The sequence below is a fragment of the Cygnus olor genome, chromosome 2, assembly GCF_009769625.2.
Source record: "Cygnus olor isolate bCygOlo1 chromosome 2, bCygOlo1.pri.v2, whole genome shotgun sequence".
Lineage (NCBI taxonomy): Eukaryota > Metazoa > Chordata > Aves > Anseriformes > Anatidae > Cygnus > Cygnus olor.
The window spans coordinates 119696991-119721262 of NC_049170.1; the positions used below are offsets into that span (position 1 = coordinate 119696991).

At 38.5% G+C, this 24272-nt stretch overlaps 1 protein-coding gene across 1 annotated transcript in view; it reads left to right on the forward strand.

The window, feature by feature from the left end:
- Positions 1–24272, forward strand: part of RP1 (RP1 axonemal microtubule associated) — a 185036-nt gene that overhangs the window by 65919 nt on the left and 94845 nt on the right. Inside the window, 1 exon segment of the mRNA XM_040547772.1 lies at positions 14604–14829. Coding sequence (XP_040403706.1) covers positions 14604–14829 — 226 coding nt within the window.

A 24272-nucleotide genomic window follows, 5' to 3' on the forward strand; every position in this document is an offset into this window, starting at 1 on the left:
TCAGCTAAGGGAATGAAAAATGAAGTGATCTCTTCCCCAGATATTTCTCTGCAGTTGTCAATGAGAAACTCTATCAGGAACTTCGCCTGCACACATAAAACCATTGGTTTCAACACGTGGCTGAAAATTTATCCAACAGCCTTTCCCATCCTGAGCCTTGCTTTTGCACAGAAAGTTGTAGCTTCTAGGAATCTCTTCCACAAGCATTTGCTCAAGAGATGAGGCAGTGAGGTACCTATGAACAGCAAAGCTCTGATGGGCCCTGAAGGCTGCAGCTGCTTGGTAAATTCAGCTTATCTTGTCAGTTGCCTCCTTCACTGCTTCCAGATGGAGTAGGTTGTCCTCAGATGGGCTCAGCAGATTTGTCTCAATGTAGATGGCAATGCTACTGTAGCTCATCCTGCTGGTTGAGAAGTTGGAGCAAGTTGGCTGGTGTGGTGGAACAAGGAGAGCAACTGCTTGAGGAGGACAGGAGTGGCTCTCGGCAATTTGTCAGCCACTGTGAGGTAACACAAACATAGCATTAATAAATTAGATGTTACCATCATATGTCACCCAGGCTTTTCTAAGGCACATGGAAGCCAGTAGCTATATTGCATAGCTCAAGGTGCTCTAAGCAAGCTACTGGCTTCCATGCTCCTGTACCTCAGGTAGGAGGCACATAATTGTTTCCCAGCTCCTGATTTCACACAAGCCTACTCAAGGGAAGCCTACTTGTCCATGCCTGGTCTAGAGCAGAAAACACAACTTCTTTTAAAAGGAGACCATTGATCTTCAGGCAAGCCCCTGGCCTCTACCAGCCCCTCTGTAGTAGGCAAGCTGCTGGCTAAACGTACTCTTTCATTCCAACTGCTCTTCCTTGCTTGTCTTCTCCAGAGGCCATGTCCGGTTTTGGAGGAAATCCTGCAGTGTCCAAAGCTCCAACTGAAGCTTTGAACACTCCCGTTAGGACCACCAGGAGCACCCCTGAGACTCTGGCTCATGAGGAGGTGGGTGGGAGGCAGCTACCTGCTCCTGTGGGTACCCACCCATCAGCACTGAGAGAGCAGGAAGCTGCTGGGCTCCATGCCAAGCAAACTCCCATTCCTCTAATAACTGGTCCTAGCTCTTCTGTGCTTTCTGGTCACCCCAAAACCTCTGTGTGTCTCCCTGAGGAGGCTACAGTGAAAGAAACTGAAACTAGTTTTCCATGGGCATGCCAAAAATCAGAGGCAGAGCAAGAGGAACAGAAAAGCAGACAGGACAGAAAGACACCAGGTGCAGAACTCAGCCTGACTGTAAGCAGCGTTTGCCTACACTGTGGCTTTAGCTTGGGGTCCCAGATAAGCCTAATGCAGCCCCTGAAGTGGGCCCCTAAGGGGCAGCAAGGACCTCTTACAGCTCCAGGTCACCACCTTCACAATGAGTGCTAGAAGATGCACGGGCTGGCTTTGCAGGCCCACATCTCCTCCACTGGAGGGCCACGTGCAGGAGAACTTGACCACAAAGAGCCATGCTGAGGAGCATGTCTCCTGTTCTTCCAGGCTCTGGGTTGCCTCCTGTGGAGCTGCCTCGCAAACAGAGGCAACCAGGGCCAGGCCACTGCCCCAGACCTGAGGTCTGGGAAGGAGCCAGAGGTGGCAGGCCAAGGACCTGGCCTGCAGGCCTCACAGGTACAAGTGTGTGCTAGGGGCAGACAGCCCAATCACCCGTCCCCTGTGCTCCTTGGTACCTCTTCCGGGGACACTGCCTCTCAGGAGAAGCCAGAGCGATGGTGGCCCCTTGCTGGGCTTGCTTACCTGGATGGGCTGGGGCAGCATGCCACAGAGAGCTGCCAGGGCTGGCCCAAGTGTGCCCTTCTGCATCCAGAGCCTGATGTCCCTGGTGCCTCTGCAGCAGTCAAAATGCATTGCTGAGCAAAGGGCCAGGGAAGCCCCTGCCTCCTCCTGGGGCTTTCTCCTGCTTGCAAATGGGAACAAAATAAAAATCCCCAAGTGAAAGTCATCTGGCAAGTGCTCTTGGACCTTTCCTGGTGCGCAGTGCAGCGCTGAATGGTGAGGCAGGACATGCAGGGAGACAGCATTTAGAGCCACAGCTCAGACTCAGTGGTTTCTGAGGCTCCTGAGAGCAAGCATGTAAGGACAGCCCGTCCTCACCCATTGCCCTGCTGATGCTCTGCTCCAAGGGCTGGCAGCAGCAGAGGCTGTGTGTCCTCGGAGAAGCATTCAGCTGCCACAGCCCATAGGCTTTGCTTTCTCTTGCAGGGAACATCTTTACTTGCAGCGCCAAACCTGCATGGAGACACTCACAGGACAAGTGAGCACAGCCACTCCCCACATAGGCACTGTCCCATTGCCACTGAGTGCAAGGGAGAGGCACTATTTGGGAATGAGGGAGCCTGAGGGCTCAGGTGTCTCCTGCACAGTGATGAGGACTGACCTGCTCTGTAGGAAGCGCAGCAGCAGCTCCAGTTCAGCAGAAGTGCCTGCTTGCAAGAGGAGGAAAGAAAGCCATTCCTGCCTTTCTTCAGGCACTCAGCTGACAGAGCTGAAACAGGAAAGACACCCACAAAATGGCGGCAGCTGACTCCCTCACCAGCAGTTTAATGGAGAGAAGGCAGGTCACCCTGGCCCCACTTCACTCCTCCTGCTGGCCTGGGAAGGCCCAGAGAAAGAGCTCTGTAAGACCCAGGCTGCTTTTTCTCTCTCCTGATGGCCAGGGGACTCTTAAAAGTGGTCCCCAAACCCCCAGCTACAGCCCAGCAGCCAAGCAGAGAGCAGCTCTCCCTGGAGAGCTCCTGCCTGCAGTGTGCTCAGGCTGCTTCCCTGCACCTCTCCCTGATGGGAAGAGGGGAAAAAGAGGCTTTCTGTTCCTGCTCCCCAGAGAAACACGCTTACGGGCTCTCTACCTGCAGCAGTGGGAACTGCAATAATTCAGTGTAATGTAATAGAAAAAAAAAGACAATCGTTATCCACAAAAACAGTCAGTATACTGTGTCATTTCAAAATTTCTTTGGTCACAGGTGTAATTGCAAAGAAATGACAGACAAATGTCCCACAACAAAAAAAAAAAAAAAAAAAAAAAAAAAAGAGACAAAACTGTACTGGAATAATCTTAATTAAAAACAATATTAGTAGTTGCATAGAAAGTACAGTTAACTGCATAGTAACTGGGTTTCCTAAAAGTAAATCATAAATATTCAGTAATGTAAAAAGTCATGAAAAAGTAAAGTTATTAAAACTTGAGTAAATCAAAGTGTACTCTTCTGTATACTCGTGAGATTTTGTTGCTCATCTACAACTTGATTTTGATGTTGCTTGCATTACAGTATGAAGGCAGTATAACATCATTAAATTTGGTTACCTCTGATTACCGTTTTTCTAAATTAGCTTAAAAACTGTTTCACCTCCAGTATAATGGATGTAGAATGTAACAGTGCCCTTAGAGACTTCGATCTGACTGCAGCATATGAAATTCACTGAAGATAATTTAGAGTTGTGTAACAGGAAGAGTTATTATTTCCAACTGGAGTCTTTGGTTCTAGGTTCTCACAAGATAGTTGTGTGCAAACTGTCCTGTATTCGCTCTTGTGGCTTTGATATTTTCCTATCAGATGGGAAAGTCAGGGAAGAACAATATGGGAAGGGGAAAGAAAAGGAATTTAAATTTGATGGATTTCCCTTCTGCTCTATAATTGTTCCAGTGTGTTCAAAGGATCTACTTCTAGGCTATGGCTTTCTGATTCTGTTACTATTCAGGCATAATTTTTAGGGAATAATTTTTCTTTTGAGAGTCATTCCCCCTCCAACAGAGGGACATCAATCTACTGTAAGTTACAGCTCCTATCAGAACTCTGATATGTTTCCAGCATTTTCCTCTGGTGTCATAACAGTCTCTGAGTATGTCTCAGTGTTTTGAAAATACTGATTTTGGCAGTATGTTGAGTTGCTCAAGACACTGAAACTTTAATTATATTGTAAATTACATTCTCCAGAGCTGTGTATTCTGCATCGTCATTCTTTGAAGCGTGGTGAATTATCTTTTATGAGTGTACACATTGTTTGATAAAGAAATGCTTTTCACGTTTTATTTTAATGTTTGGTTATGCCAAATATTCCTTTCTGTATCCCAAAGAGAAGTGAGCAGAAGCCTGTAAGCCTATTATCTTCCCTAAAAGTCAGCTACAATGTCTCAATTTTTATTATTTCTATACAGAATAATTCCCTACAAGTTCCGCTTGTCTAGTAATAATGAAGTCAGTAAAAGCACTGGCTGGTTCAGTATTTCTGCTTTCAAAATACTGTATCCTAGCCTTACTGAGAGTGGCAGGACTTAGCTCCTCCTTAGCAAGGATTCTCCCATGCCTTGCCTTGTGACATTTGCTTCATTGTCAGTTTTGGAGTCTCTTTAGGGCAATGTTGGTCCTACTGTCCTCAACACATTGTCAAATTTATCTTCACTGACAACATATTAAGTTATTAAGAGTATTGGATTTTTTTTTTCTAAGAAATATTAAAAATTTTCACTATAGTGAAGATATTTTACAGTCAGTGACTGTCTTTGTAAGGAGGATGGTTGTTCCATGTTTGCGAGTGTGGAACATGCATGATATTTCAGGAGAATTGGACATTGGAATCCATCACAGGTGTGAATTGTGCTCCATGAGTTTGTTTCTATAGCTCGTGAAGCTGGCCTCATAACCAGTTACACTATTTAAGGTTTCTTCATTTGTATGAAGCACCCTTTAAACGCAGACATAATTTATATAGTCTATTACGGCAAAATGTCGGAGAATAATTAGGTAGATGAAAAGCAAGGCTCCTACTAATATTTGGAGAGACACTTGACCATTAAGTTTAACAAATACAGTATTCCTGTGATGATGTTGCTAGAGGTGTTAAAACCAGCTTTTTTCCTTCTAGTTATATGTACGTTGTTTGTGAAGAATTGTGTTCATCCAGTGCACCTTATGCTGCATTGCATCGCATGATGGCTTTATACTTAAAAGATTATTTGTTGTTTTTCATTTTGGTTTCCTTCACTTTGCATAAAAGTATCAGTTGTTTTAAGTAATCTGTGAATTAATAATTAACATTACTTCCTTTAGAATCAGCCTTACAGACTATAAGAATCTGTCATGTTTCAGTGCATGTCTTTCATTCCTGTACCTTGGATTCATATTCATTGTTTCATCAGTCAAAACTGAGATGTCTAAAGTAAAATGAGAAGCAGTGCAGGGAAAACCAAATGTTATAAAATAGGTTGTAACAAATCCATTTTCATGCTTTTCCTCCCATTGTTAAAATAAAAGAGCTTGTAATGAGCTCAGTGAGAATTCTTCCTGAGTGGGAAGATTGTAAAAGTGACTGTGAGCACTAATGTAGCTATCCACTCTCTTAACCATGGGACTGCCGATGCCTAAAAGCTAGGCATAGCTTGTGTCCTGCTATTTTCCAGCTGTCCCTGTTTGCCATAATGGCCACTTAGGTCCAGAGACTATTGAATAAAACTTAGAGCAACCCAGGCTTTAGTCAGATATGCTTAAGGCAGCATAAAACAGACATATTGCTAGCTTTAACTCCACTTGAAACTGTCCATCTCTCTACTAAATCTGTATGATAACAACATGAACCTCATTCCTTGCTGAGATAAAAGGGAGAAGTATGTAAAACTATCTCCAGCAGCTACAGACTGTGCACAAAGCAAAATTTATCTGGTTTCAAGAAAGCAACATAGAAGGATTGTAAGGAGCTCACAGACAACCTTGGAGAAAAACACAATTCAAGTCATCTTCAAGAAATGAGGGGGAGCGAACATGGTATTGCTTCTTCAGTAATTTTGCAGTATGGGTTCTATAGTATGAGCATATATATTCCATTTTAGGTAGTTTCTTGAGAGAATTTTATGTCCTGTTACTCAATTTCAGGTTCAGTCTTTCAGCCATCTATCTATAATTCCCCCCCCCCCCCCCCCCACCCTATAACATTGCAACTCCAAGGTGAAAACATATTGAAAAAATCCTGTTGGTGTCCCATGTGAGTCCTCTCTCTCAGTTTATACTGTCAGTTTAGTCTCCCTGGTCAGCTTCAGGCAGTTGTATCTGAGATTTTGTAACTTTGGTGTCCTTTGCTAAGGGTCTCCCTGTTAAGATCTCCCTTATTTTCCTGTGCCAAGGGCTCAAATTCAAACATCCATACTACTGTCTTGCCTTCCCCTCAGCCATTTTCTAGTTTATTTGTATCCATATGCCTCCCATCATCTCAGTATCTGAGCACTTTTCAGAAGTGAGAAATATGACTAATGATTATGGCTTATTCTCTCATTCTTAACTCTTAAAAATCAGTTTTTTTTATGGGCTTGGCATGACTTTATAAAGATAATATACACTTTTAAAAGTACAGGGCTTATGCTAAATATAGTGAGATCAATGCACCTTGCACTGAAACATGATAATGTTTGTGGTGGTTTCTACTTAACATGGCCAGCTCTTTGACAGTCTGTCTTCTGTGAAAATGATTTACACTGTGCACTGTAGGGATTTCTTAGTACCAGAGATGTTGAATCCGGTTCTCACCTCAGATATAATGATGTCAATAAGGTGACTCCATTGCACTGAGGTCTGCAGAACTGCAGAATAGTTGAGGTTAGAAAGTCCTACCTCCCTGCTCAAAGCAGGGTTAGCTAGACCAAGTTGCTCAGGACATTGCCTGCTCAGATTTTTAATATCTCCCAAGCCGGAGATATCTCTACAACCTCTCTGAACCTCTCTGGACAATCTGTTCCAATATTTGACCACTCTCATCCTTTTTATTTTTTTTCCATATGTTTAAGTGGATTTATATTTCAATATAAATATTTCTACTAGTGCCAATTGCCTCTTGTCTTGTCATGGGGTACCACAGAAAAGAGCTTGACTCTGGCCTCTTTACTTCCTCCCTTCAGGTATTTATGCACATTGATAACATACCCCCTGAGTTCTTCTCTTCTCCAGGCTGACGAGTCACAGCTCTCTCAGCCTTTTCTTATAGCAGAGGTGCTTCAGTCCCTTTGTCATCTTCATGGTCTTTCACTGGACTCTTTCAGTATGTCCATGCCTCTTGTACTGGGGGGCCCAGAACTGGATGCAGCACTCCAGATTTGTCTCATCAAGGCTGAGTGGAGGAAAAGGATCTCTTCCCTTGACCTGCTAGCTGTGCTCTTCCTTCTTCAGCACCTAAGGTTATTGGCCTTCCTTACATCAGGATAAAAAAATATCCTTTACTCCCTAGGAAGGCAACACAGAAAGCCTGATGTGCTCCCAATAGCCTACATGATTGAGAGAAGGCACTGTATTCAACTGTTGGATGTCATATTTTTTTCAGGGCTGATGACTTCATGCCTGAGTGATAAATATTGCTATAAATCCACCAGGAGATGACAGACATATTTTGCAGAGGTCAGTTCATAGTCTGCCAGGTTATTACAGAATCAATGGTCAAAAGGAAAGTAAATCAGAGATCCCGTCTTACTCCAAGGTTTTGGATAGAGGTGACTGTTCTGTATGTACCTTCTCTTAAATGAGTCTCCATGAATCTTCAGACTGTTCAAAGCATTGTTATGTGCTCACCAGCATAATCTTTCTTATGATCCATCAATTCTTCATTCATAAGGTGCTCTCATCCAATCACAGCATCATCCTGTTAGCATGATGTGTGTGCATGTGGAGAAGGTTAAGTAGAGCGTAAGTTCTCCTACATGGCCAGACCTTTGTTGAGCTTTATTATAGCCAATGCTAGGCTGTATTTCAGTTCGCATCCTCTGGTAGGCAGTGTTTTAATTCCCCATCTATTGTCAAAAGTTTCACATCCAGTAAAATACTTCTGGTCTAGCTTGGAAAACTGCCAACCACTCAAAAAAATCTCAGTTATGGAAGTAGCTACATTCTCCTAATACAGAAGTTTCATGCTTATTTTTAAGGCCTGACACCCTGATACTGTAAATACATGGAGCTGGCATAACTATCCACAATGAGAATGAAAAGAGTTTTTCCACATCTTTAATGTTATTCTTAAAACATTTTCCTGTGTTGTACTTCAGGGTGGAAAAAACAAGCTGTTGGTACTGCTAGTTGAGCAAGTAATGGTAATGTGACATTTTCTTTCTCTAATTAACCTGGAAATGGATAATTGGCATACATTTTAGTGAATACTAGCACATTGTTAGCCTTTATTGGAAGGTCAAGGGAATTAATATGATATGGAACTAGCTACAGGATGAAAAGAGGTTGAGTGGACTGTAAAAAAAAAAAAAAGTGTGTAACTCACTGTGCAATGAGCAGTGCTTATTTACCCAGTTTATTTGTGTGACCAAAGCAAGTATGAAGTGAGAAAAAATAATGCTGATTTTTGTGTGGCCTGTAAACCTACTTCTTACATGTCTATATCCACCTTTTTCATTAGACTGTTAAGATGTGAACATCTGTGGCGTATTCTGATTCTTGAGGTAATGCATAATTGTACCAAGTTCATTGACTACAATTCATGAACAGGCTGAGTTCAGACTTCTGGAAAATGCAAGCTCTGTGGGTGGACCACGGGTGCTTTGCTGGTACATCCGTTATGATATTTTTGGCAACATGTGCCAGCTGCATGTTCACAAAGTAAAAATGTCTTTTACATCCAAAGATTTCTCCATTACATACAGATGCTGAAAAAATTAAACTAATGAAGTCAATGATTTCTCATCCTTCTGGGAATCTGCTGCACATGACGTCTCTGAAATTCTGTTAATGAGATTGCTTTACATGAAATTAATAACTGTCTGTCAAATATAGCCTCTAGCAGTTGTGTTAGACATTGAGATTTTGGTGGAGCCACTCTTGAAGTGTTGACTTATACAAATGATTTTCATGCTAGCCTGAGCTTATTTCAAAGAGATTGCAGAATGGTGTCTGTACAACACGAATATAGTGACATTATTTTGCTCCTTCCACTATATAAAGAGAAATAAAGTCATTACATATATTCTTTCCATCCATTTACTGAAGTATCTTTCCACTGAACAGTCTCTTGTTAAGGTCTCGCTTTACTTTTCACTTAGTTAAACATCTCAAGTACATGAAAATAGGTCATACTGACTTCACTCAAAGTATCTGTATGCTAGGGACTGAAAAGAGTATTTGCATAGCTCATTTAGAAACAGAATTAAAATGTAGTCCTTGAATTCTCTTTAGGATTAACTTCTTCCTAATAAATCTAGATTTTATCTTAAGGAAAATTGTAAAATATGAGCTTTGTTAGGCTTCAATTTCAAAAAGTAAGGACAAGTTTTCTACGGCAAAGTTTAAAGAAAATGTTCTCATTGCCTTTGTGGAGAAGAGAGTTTAGTCCTATGTTTTTACAAAAAAAAAAAAAAAAGTAGCAGTAATGAGCAAAGAATACAGTTGTATCAATTAGCAGTCAAAAAAATACTATTACAAAAAGAAAAATACTACAATGAGAATAGAATTACTGGGATTATTGTACTCACAAAGATATTATGGTTATTAAGTGCTGGCGATCTCTCTCACATAAGCATAAGGGTCTGTATGAAGCCAAAATGTCCATTCTCTTCAGAGCTCATCATGGAAATTGGCACAACTCAGCTGACACATCAGAAGGGGTTTCGCAGTCAGTCAACAAGTGGTGACTCTGATAGTACGTAAAACTATCCTGGGAAGGTTGTCAGGTTAGCATTTGTGAGAAGACCTTCTAATAGGCAATCCCTAGGAAGGTCAGCATATCTGATGTTTGTGATATCTGGGTTCTTTTGCCTAAAGGAGATACCTGTGTTTACAGGCTGTTAGCTCTGCGGGACTTTGGGTCTTTTAATGATCTATGCATGGCTGACCTAAGCCAAATCAGAAAGGTCCCAAACTGTTACTTTTTAAACTTTACAAGTTTAAATTTCCATCCACACCCAAACTTTACTGTATCAAGTTGAAGATTTTACAGGAAGAAAGTTTGCAAATTAATTTTTAATATATTAAATAAACTAACCTTTGAACTGTCACAATGCTTTGACCATGTTCTTTGTTTGAGGATTGAATATCTTATGATTTTGTCAATTCTATTTCTTTTATATAAACCAGAAAAGATTAAACTCAAGCTGCCACTTTTGCTGCCACACTTTTGTTCAGTGGCCACCAGCATTAGTGTGCCTGGAGAAGCAGTATTATCGGTCTGAGGGACTATTGTGCTAACTCAGATATAGTTCCAAGGACTCTAGCAAGTTTGCTCAAGCCATTGTAGACTTATCCTAAAATACATCATGTAGCTGTTTCCTTGTCATTTATGAAGTTTTGAGTGCCTACAGCATCTGTTTACATTGGTGGAATACATTTATTATGTTGACTGTGTTTTTCAGCAGATATACAACATATTCACTTGAGCAACTTGTTCTTATTCTTCCCTTATTCTGTGCACAACTTCTGCTAGCATCAGCAGAAATTGCATTCCCATATAAAAGAGAGACTAGGTAACTGTAAATGACATCACATTATCCATGAGAGAAAATACTAGCTTTATATAGTTAGCTGGGAGATTTACATCTGGTGATTTTTGACTGAGTTATGGGAAAATAGCAACCAACCCAAAATGAGCAGAAAATTTTAGAAAAAATACAGAATTTTGGACTTGTGTCTTCTGAGAATCTCAACATTTGTGAATAGCGCTTTGCAGTGTCCCTGTGAGAGAGGTTAAGTGTTGCCCTTGTTGTAAATTTAAGAAAGGGAAGCAAAGAGGGCTAGTGAATAATCTAATGTTTCTCAGGAAGCCTAAAGCAGATCCAGGAATAAAATATAGTTGTCTGAATTCTAAACTGGTGCTTTAGTTCTGGGACCCTTCTGCATGGGTCTCTACATGGACATTTATTGCATTTCTGTTAGAAAGGCTATTTCCATATAAAATTCAGTTACTTTTGCAGCCATGAAACTATAGTAGAGAACAGCTAGAATAAGTTTTTTTGTAAGCATGTTGTTTACTAGGGCAACAGAGTCAAAGTTGCTGTACAACTTTTTGCAGAATATTCTGGGTGTGAAAGTAAATTTATAAATGTCATCTTGTGTTCAAGATGAAGACTGGCTGGGAGAGTTGGGTTTGTTTAGCCTGGAGAAGAGAAGGTTCCTGGGAAACCTTATAGCAGCCTTTCAGTACCTAAAGGGGGCCTACAGGAAAGCAGGAGAGGGACTTTTGTCAGGAATTGCAGTGATAGGACATGAGGGAATGGTTTTAAACTAAAAGAGGGGAGTTTTAGATTAGATATTAGGAAAAAAGTCTTCACTATGTGGGTGGTGAGGCACTGGCACAGGTTGCCCAGAGAAGCTGTGGATGCCCCATCCCTGGAAGTGTTCAAGGCCATGTTGGATGGGGCTTTCTGGTGGGAGGTGTCCCCGCCCATGGCAGGGAGTTGGAACTAGATGATCTTTAAGGTCCCTTCCAACCCAAACCATTCTATGATTCTATGATTTAGTCAATAATGGAAATGAAGGAACAACCTCAAGATACATTGCTTACAGCTGGCATAATAATATCATTAGCTCAACCATGTTATATGAGTATTTTCCTCTGCATTTCTCTGCAAGAGCAAAATTTGACATATATTTGACAGAATTCCAGTTGGCAAAATGTAATGTGTTAAGTAAGTCAATACCACTGAGAGACCAATGTGATATCTGTTCTGACAGAAAGATAAATTGTTCCTACCCCAAAACTACAACAGAAGCTGCACCTATGTTTGTAATTGTGTTATGTTTTCCAGAACATCATATGCAACTGATTTGATCTCTGCTGTTGACATCCTTGCCTTAATTTCCACACAAGAATAAACATGATATTTTTTGGCCCAAGAATGCCCTTAAACAATTAGTCAGAAACATAAATATTATTAAACATGTTTTTAGATTGTCAGTGTTCTGTATTTTTAATTATATTTAAGAGACCTTTCAGTCCCAGAAGTATGCCATTATCTATAATGGCTCTATGTTCCTGCACAATTTACCATTCTAAAAATCTCATAATTTGAGAATTTAGTAGTAGTCAAAAGCACACATACATTTGGCTTGACACTTTGGACAAATTCACAATCAGCACATGGTCATAACTTCTTTAATGTTGCTATATTGTGTCCTCTTTTAGAGGCTGAATGTTAAGGAGGGATAGGAAGCATAGAAAAGACACAAATACAGAAATTTAGAGATGCTAAACAGGATGTTAGTGAATCTAATCAAACTGTTTGCAAATAGGACTGTCTCCTGGAGAAACATAACCATCTGGACAGTGCTTTTTGTTCTGTATGGATTTTTCTGGAAACTCCATTTGATCAATTTTGGTGGGTTCCTTATCCAGTAACAGGAAGTCCTTCTATTTCATTTTTTTTTTCTTTTTTTTTTCCTTGTTCAGTTAACGTATCTCTGCTTATTTTTTTTGTGAGCTTTTCTTTCTGGTTGTACCAGTGGTCTGCTAAATATCACCAACAATGTTGAAACTCTGCAAATTCACCTGGAAATTTATCTCCCATCTTACCCATCTTAGATTTCCTTCTGGGGAAAAAAAAAAAAACAAAAAAAAAAACACATATTAACATGATATGCTAAATAAATCAAGGAGCCCACTTTTCAGCCCGCTTGTGTGGTGATATCCACTATATATGTGTGGGATTTTTTTATTAATAAACTCTCAGTTATTCAAATGACTGATTTGATACATCAGAAGACAAAAGAGGCTTTTCAACAAAGTTTCCTGATCCTGACTCAGTGACCTGGTAATGAAAACTGCATGCAAAGATGCTTCTGACACTCTTCCTTCAACAAGGGCTAATTTAATCATGGGCATGAGGTTGCAAGATTTCAATGTTTGTTTGTTTGTTTGTTTTTTACCAAATTGCCTTTTAAAACTTCTGCACCACAAATAGAAGCCAGTGCCTCAATCTCAAGGGAATACCACCTTTGTTTTTGGTCAATGTTATACTCCATTCAGTTGGCAGTTAAGGGGGAGGGTTCTAATATACTGTTATATTTGTTTGCAAGGCAACCTTAGCAGTCACTTGCCCACTGCAAAGGTCTCTGCTTTGTGGCTGTGTGAGAGGGTTATTATGGTAACTTAGCCTACATCTTGGCTACAGTTGTGATTAGTTCCAGAGAGTTTTTATCTGCTGTTGTAATTTTGCTGTGAGTATTAGCAGCATATTTTTAATGGGCATGATTTTATTACAATAGTTGTACGTTCAGTTAGCACCTCTTACTTCAACATACTGTTTTAATATAGGAAAACCTGCTACTTGGCCGTAAGTGTGACTCTATTCAGACTTTATACCATTACCATGTGTCATGATATCATCTTCTGAGCCCACATTGCACCAGGCTTATCTCAGGGAAGCAAGGAAATGGTGATCAACTAAGGCTGCAAGATTCTCTTCATGGTGGTCATGAGGACCATCACGATGGTCATGAGGACCATCACCATTTAGTGATGGTCCTCATGACCAAGAAATGTCAGAGTTAGACTAGCCTGTGTAATTGCCTAGGAAAATATTTCAACAAAAGAGTGAAAGAGGTATGTGTCTATTTTGCCTGTGTTCCCCAGCTCCACAGAGCTGTCCCATTAAGAACATTAGTGTGCAGTGTTTCTTTGCAAAAAACATTGAAGGGAAAACTCTTGTTCTGGGTCAGACATGAATATTACCTTCCATAACAGTCCCAATGGAGACCCAAATCCTAGTTCATCATTTTTAGTCATTCTGACAGCTGGGGCAACGTTCCTGTTTGTTATCTGCTTGTCTATTTTTATCTGTCTGTCTGTCTGTCTATCTATCTATCTATCATCTATCTATTTATTTTATTGCTAAACAGTAGCAAATTGGTATGATGGTAAAAGAAACAACTATTTTTTTCCCCTCTCTGTGATTACTTTCCCTGTACCATCAGCTTTTAAACACATCACTGAAAATGAAAGTGGTTAACCCTGCTTTTGTGCTTAGGTTCCTGCCATCAGCATTGCTCAAAAAAGTTCTGCAGTCCAAAACAAAGTGACTCTTATTTCAGGGCTGCAGTATTCAATGTGACATAGTCATGTTTTATTGTTTAAATTTGCTGCAGTGTGGCATCAGCACTTACATAAAGGGTTAACCCTGACACCAGTACACATAAAAATAGAAGACAAAGAGAAAAGTGGGCCACAGCAGACTGATAAGTGGTAGGAATAGTTAATGGAGCTCTGCTGATGGTAACTCTATGGACTGCAAAATATATTACTGCGTGCAGCAATGACTGAAGGTACTTCTGTTCATTAAAGTATTTGTCTAGAAATAGAGGTTTACATTAACACACTACAAACTGGATGCTGTCAAGAGATCTAAAAAGCAACTGAATTGTTTGAGCCCTTTAGTCACTTTAAATAATACAGTACTTGAGTCAATTAAATTACTCTTGCAAACTACTTCATATGCTTTTATTTGATTGCTCTGGGACTCATATTAAGGCTTCATTTTCTGAAGAACAGAACTCTGGGTTACATGTTAGCTGCACGCTTAGCTTGCATGCCCAGTGTAAGAACGATTGTTAAAAGATAACATTTTATATTATTTTTTTTATTTTTTTGTTGTCATTCCAGATTAATCTCAGGGATCTTGGGCAGCTATATAAAATCCGCATTGGCCATGATAACACTGGAAATGATCCCAGTTGGTACCTGGAGGAAGTCAGACTTGAAAGACTAGTCCCTCTTTCTCAAGAAGAGATTTGTCTACCCATAGAGTGCTGGCTTGCAGAAGACAAGGGTGAAGGTGATACATGGAGAGAATTGGCAATAAGAAACCCCACAAAGGAACTTTTGCCATGTATGTGCTCAGTATTTTAGATCATGTGTTCACTAGCCTTATCCTTTGAGTATATGACAGCTTTTCATTTTTTTTTTTTTTCCAGGGCAGACTGCCCCAAAGTCAGTGTAACCATGAAACAATCCCTTCCATTACAAGACACTTTCTAATTCCAAACAAGTGGGAAGTGATCATTTTATCCCATTCCCTTCCTCCGTACAATCAGAATAATAGCTATGGCCAGGGTATCTTACCCCTGTAAAATTCATGGAATCCCAGATTACCCCTAAATCACTGGCAAATACTTCTCTTTAGAACAACTAGCCTATACATGTAAGGCATGAAATCAAGGCATATCAAGGTATGTAATGTCATCTGACATCAAGTTCCTTAGAGTAAGTTTGATGTCATACTTTCTTTTGCTGCATAAGATATTCTTTACCAGAAATCTGTGATCTGAATCATCACATTCATGTTTTCCAAATCAGACTCAAGTCACAGCCATTAACATAGAAATTGTTAGCTACAGGGTGGCACTTTTGCGGCCTCAAAGTTTATCCGCAGCTTTGATGCACTCTGTTCTCTTCAAGTGAAGCAGAAAATAGCCCATCATATCACGTTATTATTTAAACAGTCCTGAGCTTCTATACAGGAATAGAGAGCCAGTATAATCGTTTAGCGCAATGTTTTTTTAATAGAATTCTCTTGCCATTAACAGAATGACAATGATACAGCTGTTAGACAATACTGTCCAACATTGATAGGTCTTGTAGACATAGCTGCTATCATTCAGGCAAACTGTATTCAAAATAAAGTAGTGACTATCGCACAGAATCAATGGTTCAAGATAAAAATGGGTCATCATGCACTTAGTGAGATCAAATCATTTCAGAAGAAAATATCAAATGGGAAAAATATTAAGAGAACGTAATTCTCTGGAAAAGCTATAAAGACTGGTGATATGTGAATGTTTTCTATGGGTTTCAAGGCCAAAGAGGACTACTGATCTCCTCTGTTGAAGAAGCCAGAAGATACTGAGAAACACATCAGCTCACCTCTGCTCTTTTTTTTTTTTTTTTTTTTTTTTTTAATTATTCTACAGAGTATTTAGTGAATTGAATACAAGATTTCAAAAACTGGGACTGATCAGGATGAACCAGACCCCATGGTGCATATACCACAGTGTAAGAAGCACAGCTGCTTCTTACAGTTAAATAAAAGTCATATTCTGGTACAGTAGAAAAATAGTGGAGAAGACAGTTAAGTTATATAAACAATTAGTTCAACATGAAGAACTTAAATCTGTATTATGTGTCCTGAAATACCCATTGATTGAAAAGTACTAATATTCTGGTAGGTGCACTTTATTCAGGTGGTTGTAGGTGATGGAGCAAGGTGAAATGCACTGAAAAATCAGGTCAGTGCTGTCAAAGGCTAGGAATATTTTTAAAAAAGCATGTTTATTCAGACTTTTAAATCATACTATTACTGAATCTTTCATTGCTTTTGCAGGAGCATTATCTTTATCAAAATATATGTCTCAAGATTTTAAGTAAAGATGCATTAGAAAGGATTTGGAAATTTCAGGAAATTGTAAGTTTTACAAATTACTTATTGATTTTAGGCACATTTAAATTGAATATCAATATAAACTCAGCAAGGCCTCCCAAGGATTTCCTATTTAGCTTCTCAAGAACAAGCAAATGAAACACTATCCATCTGCATTTCCCATTTAAAAGCTAATTGCTTACAAGTACTGGACAAACCACATCAAGTCATTTTCTCCAGCAGAATAAATGATGTACTACTTATTACTTAATGATAATCTGATATGATTTAGTAATTTGTCTCCTGTACTTTCAGTTCAATCTAGTATCTACTAGTGGTAATACACTTACTTAACTATGAAAATGATGTGATGAAAACTTTAATCAAAATGAACAAATACAAATTAGGCTCAGAAGGCACACTTTTTAATTTGCTGTTCTTTAATACCTTATTACCCAGCTTCTTCTGTGGAAGAAAGGGTAGTTTTTCTCTTATCCCTTTTTTGGCTTTCTCCAACCAAACTCTACTATATACCCAACGAGGACTCAAAACTGTGGAGTTGATTTTTGATTCCTTGTCTTTATTTTTTTTTTTCTTTATAATTTATTTTCTTCATTTCCTAAGCTATTTACAGATTCTGACAGCTTTTCTTTAACTTCCTCTCTGAAATCCTTTCTTTTCCATCCAAATTTCTCATATTGGTAACCTTCTTTAGTTTTTCTGACTGTCCATGTCACTTTTTCTAGCAGTTCCAGACATTATTTTTAGTTTACCAAATGAAATGAAAATTCTGATCTAAGTTGATGCAAGATATGAGAAGCTTCAAAATTTCTTACTCTTTTGTTTATTTGACTATAAACTTCAAATAAGAATGTTCACATAACTGAAGGAATACCTGTACTGATTTGAGACAGAAGACAAATCTTGAGGCTGTGGCCAGAAAAAATCCAGCTCAAAATATTTAGACTTTTCCACTGGGGAAAATGTGTACACAAATACAGAAAGAGGTTAGAATGTGCTGACTGACTGAAAAAATGCAAAAAATGACTGAAGCAAATAGTAATGACTCAAGCATTATCTCTACAAAATTTGTATCCTTGTTTAATCACTCAAGAGGCACCGACTACTTATGTAAACAGTCCGGATTCATTTTCCTATTGTAAAACTGTTTAGTAAGTGTTTTTGTTTGTTTGTTTGTTTTTGTTTTTGTTTTTTGTTTTTCCCAAAGTTGAAATGTTCTAGAGATTATTACCTTCTCTGTGTTACTCAGGATGAAATTGCTGGGGCTATGAAATCTGAACAATAGTTCAGAAATTTTATTCTGTTATGTTACATTACATGCATCACAGGGTTTGCTTTTTGTTTGTTTGTTTGTTTGTTTGTTTGTTTTGTTTCTCTTTGAAGTAGCTGATCTTGTACAGTAGTGAAGGCAAAATGACTGACTAGGAAGATTTGTTCATTGCTCTACTTGGGTGTTTTGAGAATTTAAGTCTGTAATGCTGCTATGTTTTGGGGGCTGTTGTTTGAGACTTTGGCAGTGCAGCGTTACAGCTGACAGTTGACTGGAGACATTTCCCCAACTGTGTCAGTGCACTGTAGAGATGTGCTGTAACTGTTTTGCTACAAGCCAGGGCTGTGACCAGGAGAGTAAATGAAGGGAGTCCAGAGACTCAGACTCCAAAGACTAAACATCTTTTCCCCTCATCCTCCCTCCTCCACAAATAAACAGCAGTAGGAAAACATCACTGGAAACTTTTATCAACCCCAAAACTTGAGAACAGCTTATTAGCAAACCATATTTTTCTTCTCAACTGCCCTGAGCAGCTTCTGAAAGGCCATCTCCTGGTACTTACAGCTACAATGAGCAGATAACCTTCATGCCAGGCCCTTTCCCTACATAAATATTATGCTTATATACCTAAGTACTGAGGCTGAACAGGGAAAGAACGTGTTCACATGCAAGGTTTTAGCTTGAATTTCTGGTGCTAGACTCCTAGGATAATCATTACAGATATTAAATCATTCAAAATTTTCCCATATGTTTTTTAGAATATTTCTCTAAATATCAGGAGTAAAGCCTGCGAACTGTAATTCTAACTGAAATGTCTTCACCTGATAGTGTTTTTGTATTTATGACTCCTCACATAATATATGTTTCAGTTCTGGGGAAGATAGTATATCTCAACCACTATCAGCCATTAAGAATTTGTTCTCTTTTAGCCTTAATGCTGCCCCAATCTGTATTTTACCCTTCTGTCACAGCAGTACCAAACACTGGTTCTGCAAATCAGGTGGTGAGTAGTCAATGATAAAATCCCACGACAGAGATTCCATCTTTCTGTGTAATGAATCAAGCCAAAATGACTATTTCATTAAAGCAGACATCATATCGAAATAAGAACCTGGAGCAGTACCATGTTACACAGTACTAATATTTTGTATCACCATTCTTAAGTGAGGGCTGAATAGAAAAGGTGTGATAATTTTAACATTGTACATCATTTATCATCTCTCTAGATTTTGTATTCCTTGGCCCATTTGTCTGTTTACACTGTCAGACTGATGGGAGTGGATTGGTACAGTGAACCTATAGGTGCTAAAAAACCCAATGAACTAAGAATCCAACATTTCTGTCATGCATATTTAAGGAGAAGTTACTCTGGGCTTGTTCTAGACTGTTCCTGTAGTCTGATGGCCAATTTCTGTCAAGATCATCCTAATCGTTTTCCTGGAATGTATCCCTTTTTTTTTTTTTTTTCCTCTAAAACCACTCTATGCAACAAACAAGAAAGAAATAAGGAGGTCCAATCAGGGAATTCAGTTTCTTGATTCAAACTAGTGTGTTCTTGTAGGCACACCAGTGTCATTAGGCTCAGCTGTAATGCAGAGGAAGCTTATCTATTGTACTATGAGTAATGTGATACTTTTATTTATCTGTAATTCATCTGTTCTTCACTAGAATTCTAAAATAATGACTGTGCTTTTCTTGTAGTAGAATTAGTTTGGAAGGAGCTAACAATGAGAGTGTAATGTTTATGAAGTCAGCAGAAAAAGACAAATATTTCTGCAGTAAAAACTTTCTTTTTTTGTTATTCTCACTGATAAATTTTTTAATCTTTTAAAGTTATTATCTTCTCCTCTCAAAACATAACAAAATATTAACTTAGTGTTTAATGCAATGCAGCCTGTACTGCTTCCTCACTGATTATATTTTCAAAGGAAAATATCATAGGTGACTGAATTCTGTACATTACTCCCTCAGAAGGAAATGAGAGTCATATGCTTTGCTTGCAAATTGGGGCTAAACTAACTCTTGCTATTGGCAAGTGATCAGGAATATACCTAACCTTCTACACTGTAGACCCTGATTCAGGTTCTCAGAATAAGGAGTGTGAAAAAGGGGTCCTTTAACTTGCATTCTTTTGCCCTTATATGCCTTTAGGTTACATTTTCTTAATAAACAGAGAAACAAAACTTCCTTTCTTTCTCCCCTTTATCCAGGTAGTTCATGTTCTCATGTTATCAGTAGAAGCCAGAAGCTGGATTTAAGACTTGACAAAACACCAGAATTCTTATGGTAACATTTCAAGAGGTAGTATTAGGGCAGTTTTACTGAGTGAATGAGATTTGATCCTTGTACATCTGACTGGTCAGTGACTTCTATATTCTTTTTGGCATTAGGTACCTGTGCCATTTTTAAGCATAGTAATTATACTGCTTTAGTGTCTGTCTTTCATGGAGCCTTTTAGAAGCTCATCACATCTGCCTGAAAACATTTCACTTCCCTTGTTTCAACTTCTTCATCCATGCACCCACGTCCAAGAGTTTTCTGCTTGATTATAGAACTTATCTTAAGTTACTCTTTTAGGAATTTGTAGATCTTGATCACTTTCTTTCTAAAAGGTCATTTTCTTTTCTAGTGAGTGCTATCCAAGATTTTTTTTCCAACTACTCTGTGTTAATTAATCCTCTTATATCTTTTATCGGAGTTATTGAATTTTTCAAGACATTGGTTCTATTACTTCAATGTGTCCCACATTAGACAGAACTGCCTAGATGTGAGTCTGACAGTTCCCTTAGACCACTGAAATAGTATTCCCTATCTTCTGTTCAGTAGTTGACTTTATTTTTCAACTTTTTCTATCCCATTTTTTGCCAATTTTTTTCTATCATTTTTTCTATCCCTAATTATTTTGCCTACTTCTCAGCTTTGTCACGCCAGTTTTCAGTTGATGTAGTTTCACTAAATCAATAGTGTATAGTAAAATGAAATTTCTACTACAGTGCAGAAGATCAGGCTATAGAGTTCTAATTATCAAAGTTTTGTGATTGCTTTTTCTTACTGCAGCATCTACTTTTCAGATGGGCAGCAGTGGGGGCCTTGGAATAGATCAGTTTTTCAAAGGAAATTAAACCAGAGATACAGAGGCTGAATATATCTTTTAGGGTCTTTTAATTTTGTTCAACGCACACAACAAACAATGAACAGAAATCCACAAACAGACAAATTTCACATATGCTGAGTTTTGCTATCTCAACAGTATTTTCAGCTGGTAGGTTTTCTCCAGACTTGGTTGTACCTGTCTCCTGTGCTCATCGAACTACTAGTGTACTTTGCCTTATCTGTTACAGAGTGGCATGCTTTTCCTTGTTCTTATATTTAAGCAATTTCTAGCTCAACAGCCATTAACACTAGCATCTTTTGTAGCTGTTCTGCAATCTAGAGGAACTACTTGACAGTTTAAAAAAACTGCATCAAGTCAAGCTACTCTGTACCTAGGTTTCTATTTCTACAGAAAATGTTTAACCTACACAACCTGTTTAGTGAATGTTTATATACTGTCCAGGCATTTTTCCATAGTGGCATGTGGCACATACAGGACATTTGGGAGAATATTAGAATATTTTCCTTGCTTTTTTTTTAAAAAAATATTATTATTTTATTTTATTTTATTTTATTTTATTTTATTTATTTCTTATGTTTCTTATAAAATGCATTGTAACATACAGGCAAGATAAGGTAAATTAACATTCCATTTACTGTCCTAATATAGCAGCCTAATTCACAGAGTATTGTTAATTTATATGAACATTTGAAGCATAAACCGGTCCTTCTTTTAAGGAGGTTCTTTTCTAAATAATACAGATTGTGTAGCCTAAATAAATGCCAGACCTAACATTCTCCAGATGGTGAGAGATGTATAGACACAAGGAGCTATGGAAAATATTTTCCAGTTCTTTACATTTCAACATGTACATGTTTTCTACTTCAGACTGAATTATTTAGGCATGTGGCAATAGAAAGCTGTACTTGATTAGATCATTATCATCTCTCTGGTTACCAGAGAGAATCACAGTGCTACAAAAGCAACTGTCATTTATTTATCTGTTAATATCTTTGTTTTGTGATATAATTCTCTCTTACTCTGTTCTGATATGTCCTGTACTTAAACTATTTAGTTTGGTTGCCCTCCAGAAATTAAAGAACTTATTTGTATTCTTTTTTTCTAATCATTTACTGTTAAAGGTTTTCTTAAAAAAAAAAAAAAAAAGCTTTAAAGTAGTGCTTATAGTTACGGAAGTTTTGCAGTTTTGATCACAGAAATTACTTGTAGGTGTAAGTAATACAGATACCAATCTTTGTATATAAACAGTCATAGTATAATCAGTCTATGCCCTTTCCTTGCCTCCCACAGCTATTCTGCTTTTTCAAAACTGAGAATGTAAGCAAGAATGTAAAAGCATGGAGGAGACTTCATGTTGATCTGTCCCAGCTTTTACTAATTTGTAGTGCCTTCCACATGTAGTCCAGCCCTGTTATTCAAATGGATTGTAATAGATTAATATAATTTTTATGTTTTGTTTTGGAAATGCGACTTTCCCCTTCTCCCTGAAAGATTTTTGCCCTTCATGATCAATATGGGTCTTTGCTTTCCTAAATGTTTCCTTTCATAGCATGTTTTGACTCATTATCCTCTGTCCTTTAAACAGTGCATTTATTCTTCTGCTGCTAATCTACACACAGTATGAGCACAGTAAGAGTTGTGATATAGGAAGAGTTATGAGTACTTGGCCTCACCTCAAGCATTATGTGAAGTTTTGGCACCACCATATACACGTAAAACTATTAGAGAGTGTCCAAAGGAAGACAACAAAGATGGTGTAGGGTTTAGAGGGCAAGACATATGAGAAGCAGTTGGTTTGTTCAGCCCAGAGCAGAGCAGGCTGAGGGGAGGCCTCATGGCGGCCTGCAGCTCCCTCACGAGGAGAGCAGAGGGGCAGGCGCTGAGCTCTGCTCTCTGGGGGCAGCGACAGGACCCGAGGGAACAGCATGGAGCTGGGACAGGGGAGGGTCAGGCTGGGCGTTAGGGAAAGGTTCTGCACCCAGAGGGTGGTCAGGCACTGGGACAGGCTCCCCAGGGCAGTGGTCAAGGAAATGAGCCTGCCAGAGTTCAAGAAGCGTTTGGACAATGCTCTCAGACACATGGTCTGATTTTGAGGTGGTCCTGTGTGGAGATAGGACTCAGTGATTCTTGTACGTCCATTCCAACTCCGGGTATTCTATGATTCTCTGATAATAAATGACATATAGCTTAATTATGTTAATTAACAGATCTATTTCTCTTTGTTACATGCCAGCCATTTTTTGAACATGATTCATTCTGTTAGAAACCTTGCAAGTAGTTTTTATAAGGCTCTGCCAAATTTTTGATGTGTGTGTATTACTGAGATCAGTCATGTCACAGGCTAAATGGTGATATTCTAATGCATGGATGTGAGAGCTGCAATGAATGCTTGGCAGTAGAGAAAATAATAAAAATGATCAGGACATGCCACTTCTATTTTGAGTCATAGTTGTAATAGTGGTATAGAGTTGGAGACAGTGCCCTTGACAGTTCAGGGTAATTTTATATGAATTAAAAGTATTCTAATTTGGTTGAGCATACAGTCTATTCATCAACTCTCCCTTCCTACTTTTGAGTACGTATGTGGGTATTTTCTGCCCTTAATTATCTGCAGTATTATTTTACTACCTTTTTAACATCTCTGCTGGGAATCAGAAATAAGTATTCTTCAATGATTGTAGATGATGTGATGTTTGAGTTTTATAAGCTGCCTTGGGAAAAGGAAGGAATGAACGAAAATTTATAGAAATGTCAGATTCTACTAATTATTTGGTAGCTTAAAATTAATAAGGTTTTAATAAGTATTAGTAGGATACTGTCCAGTATAAAGCCTTTTGTGATCATTTTCTGTTTTCATCTTAGTTCAATGCTATAAGTAGTGTTATTCCAAAGAGCTATTAAAATTATTGATTACTGAAACAATAATCTTCTCTGTGATCTACTAGATTGCAGCAGAAATGGCCAGCCGTGGTTAGAACAGAAAGAATGTATGGAAAAATTGCCATTAAGATGTAAACAGGAATTTTTTTTTTTTTGAAAGTTATAATGAGAAAACCTGCAATGAAATATAATAGTATGTAATTACTACAAATATTTATTTTAAAACAAGTTTGCATATCTGGATAATTATAATGGTATTACTGTGGTATGAAATATATTAATACAGTAACTCTGAATTATATTCCAGAATTCTTTGAAGGTGCACAATTTTGTCTAGACTAGAAGGAAAGACATTATAAAGTTGTAAATATATTTCAATTGAGAGCTACTTTTAAAAGTGTTAACATACTCTAGTGATAAATGTTGAAACCTTCAAAAGTAGTTGGGTATCCACCTTTAACAGATGAGGGAGCCCATTTGTCTTCTTGCCCAACATTCTACGTGAGGTGAAAATCTAAAAATCTGAGGATTCATGATTACTATTCTCATTTTAAGGTCACATGAAGGTTAGCTGCCAGAAATTTCTGTTTTGCACAAATCTGGAGGTAGACAATGCCTTGGGACCAGTGA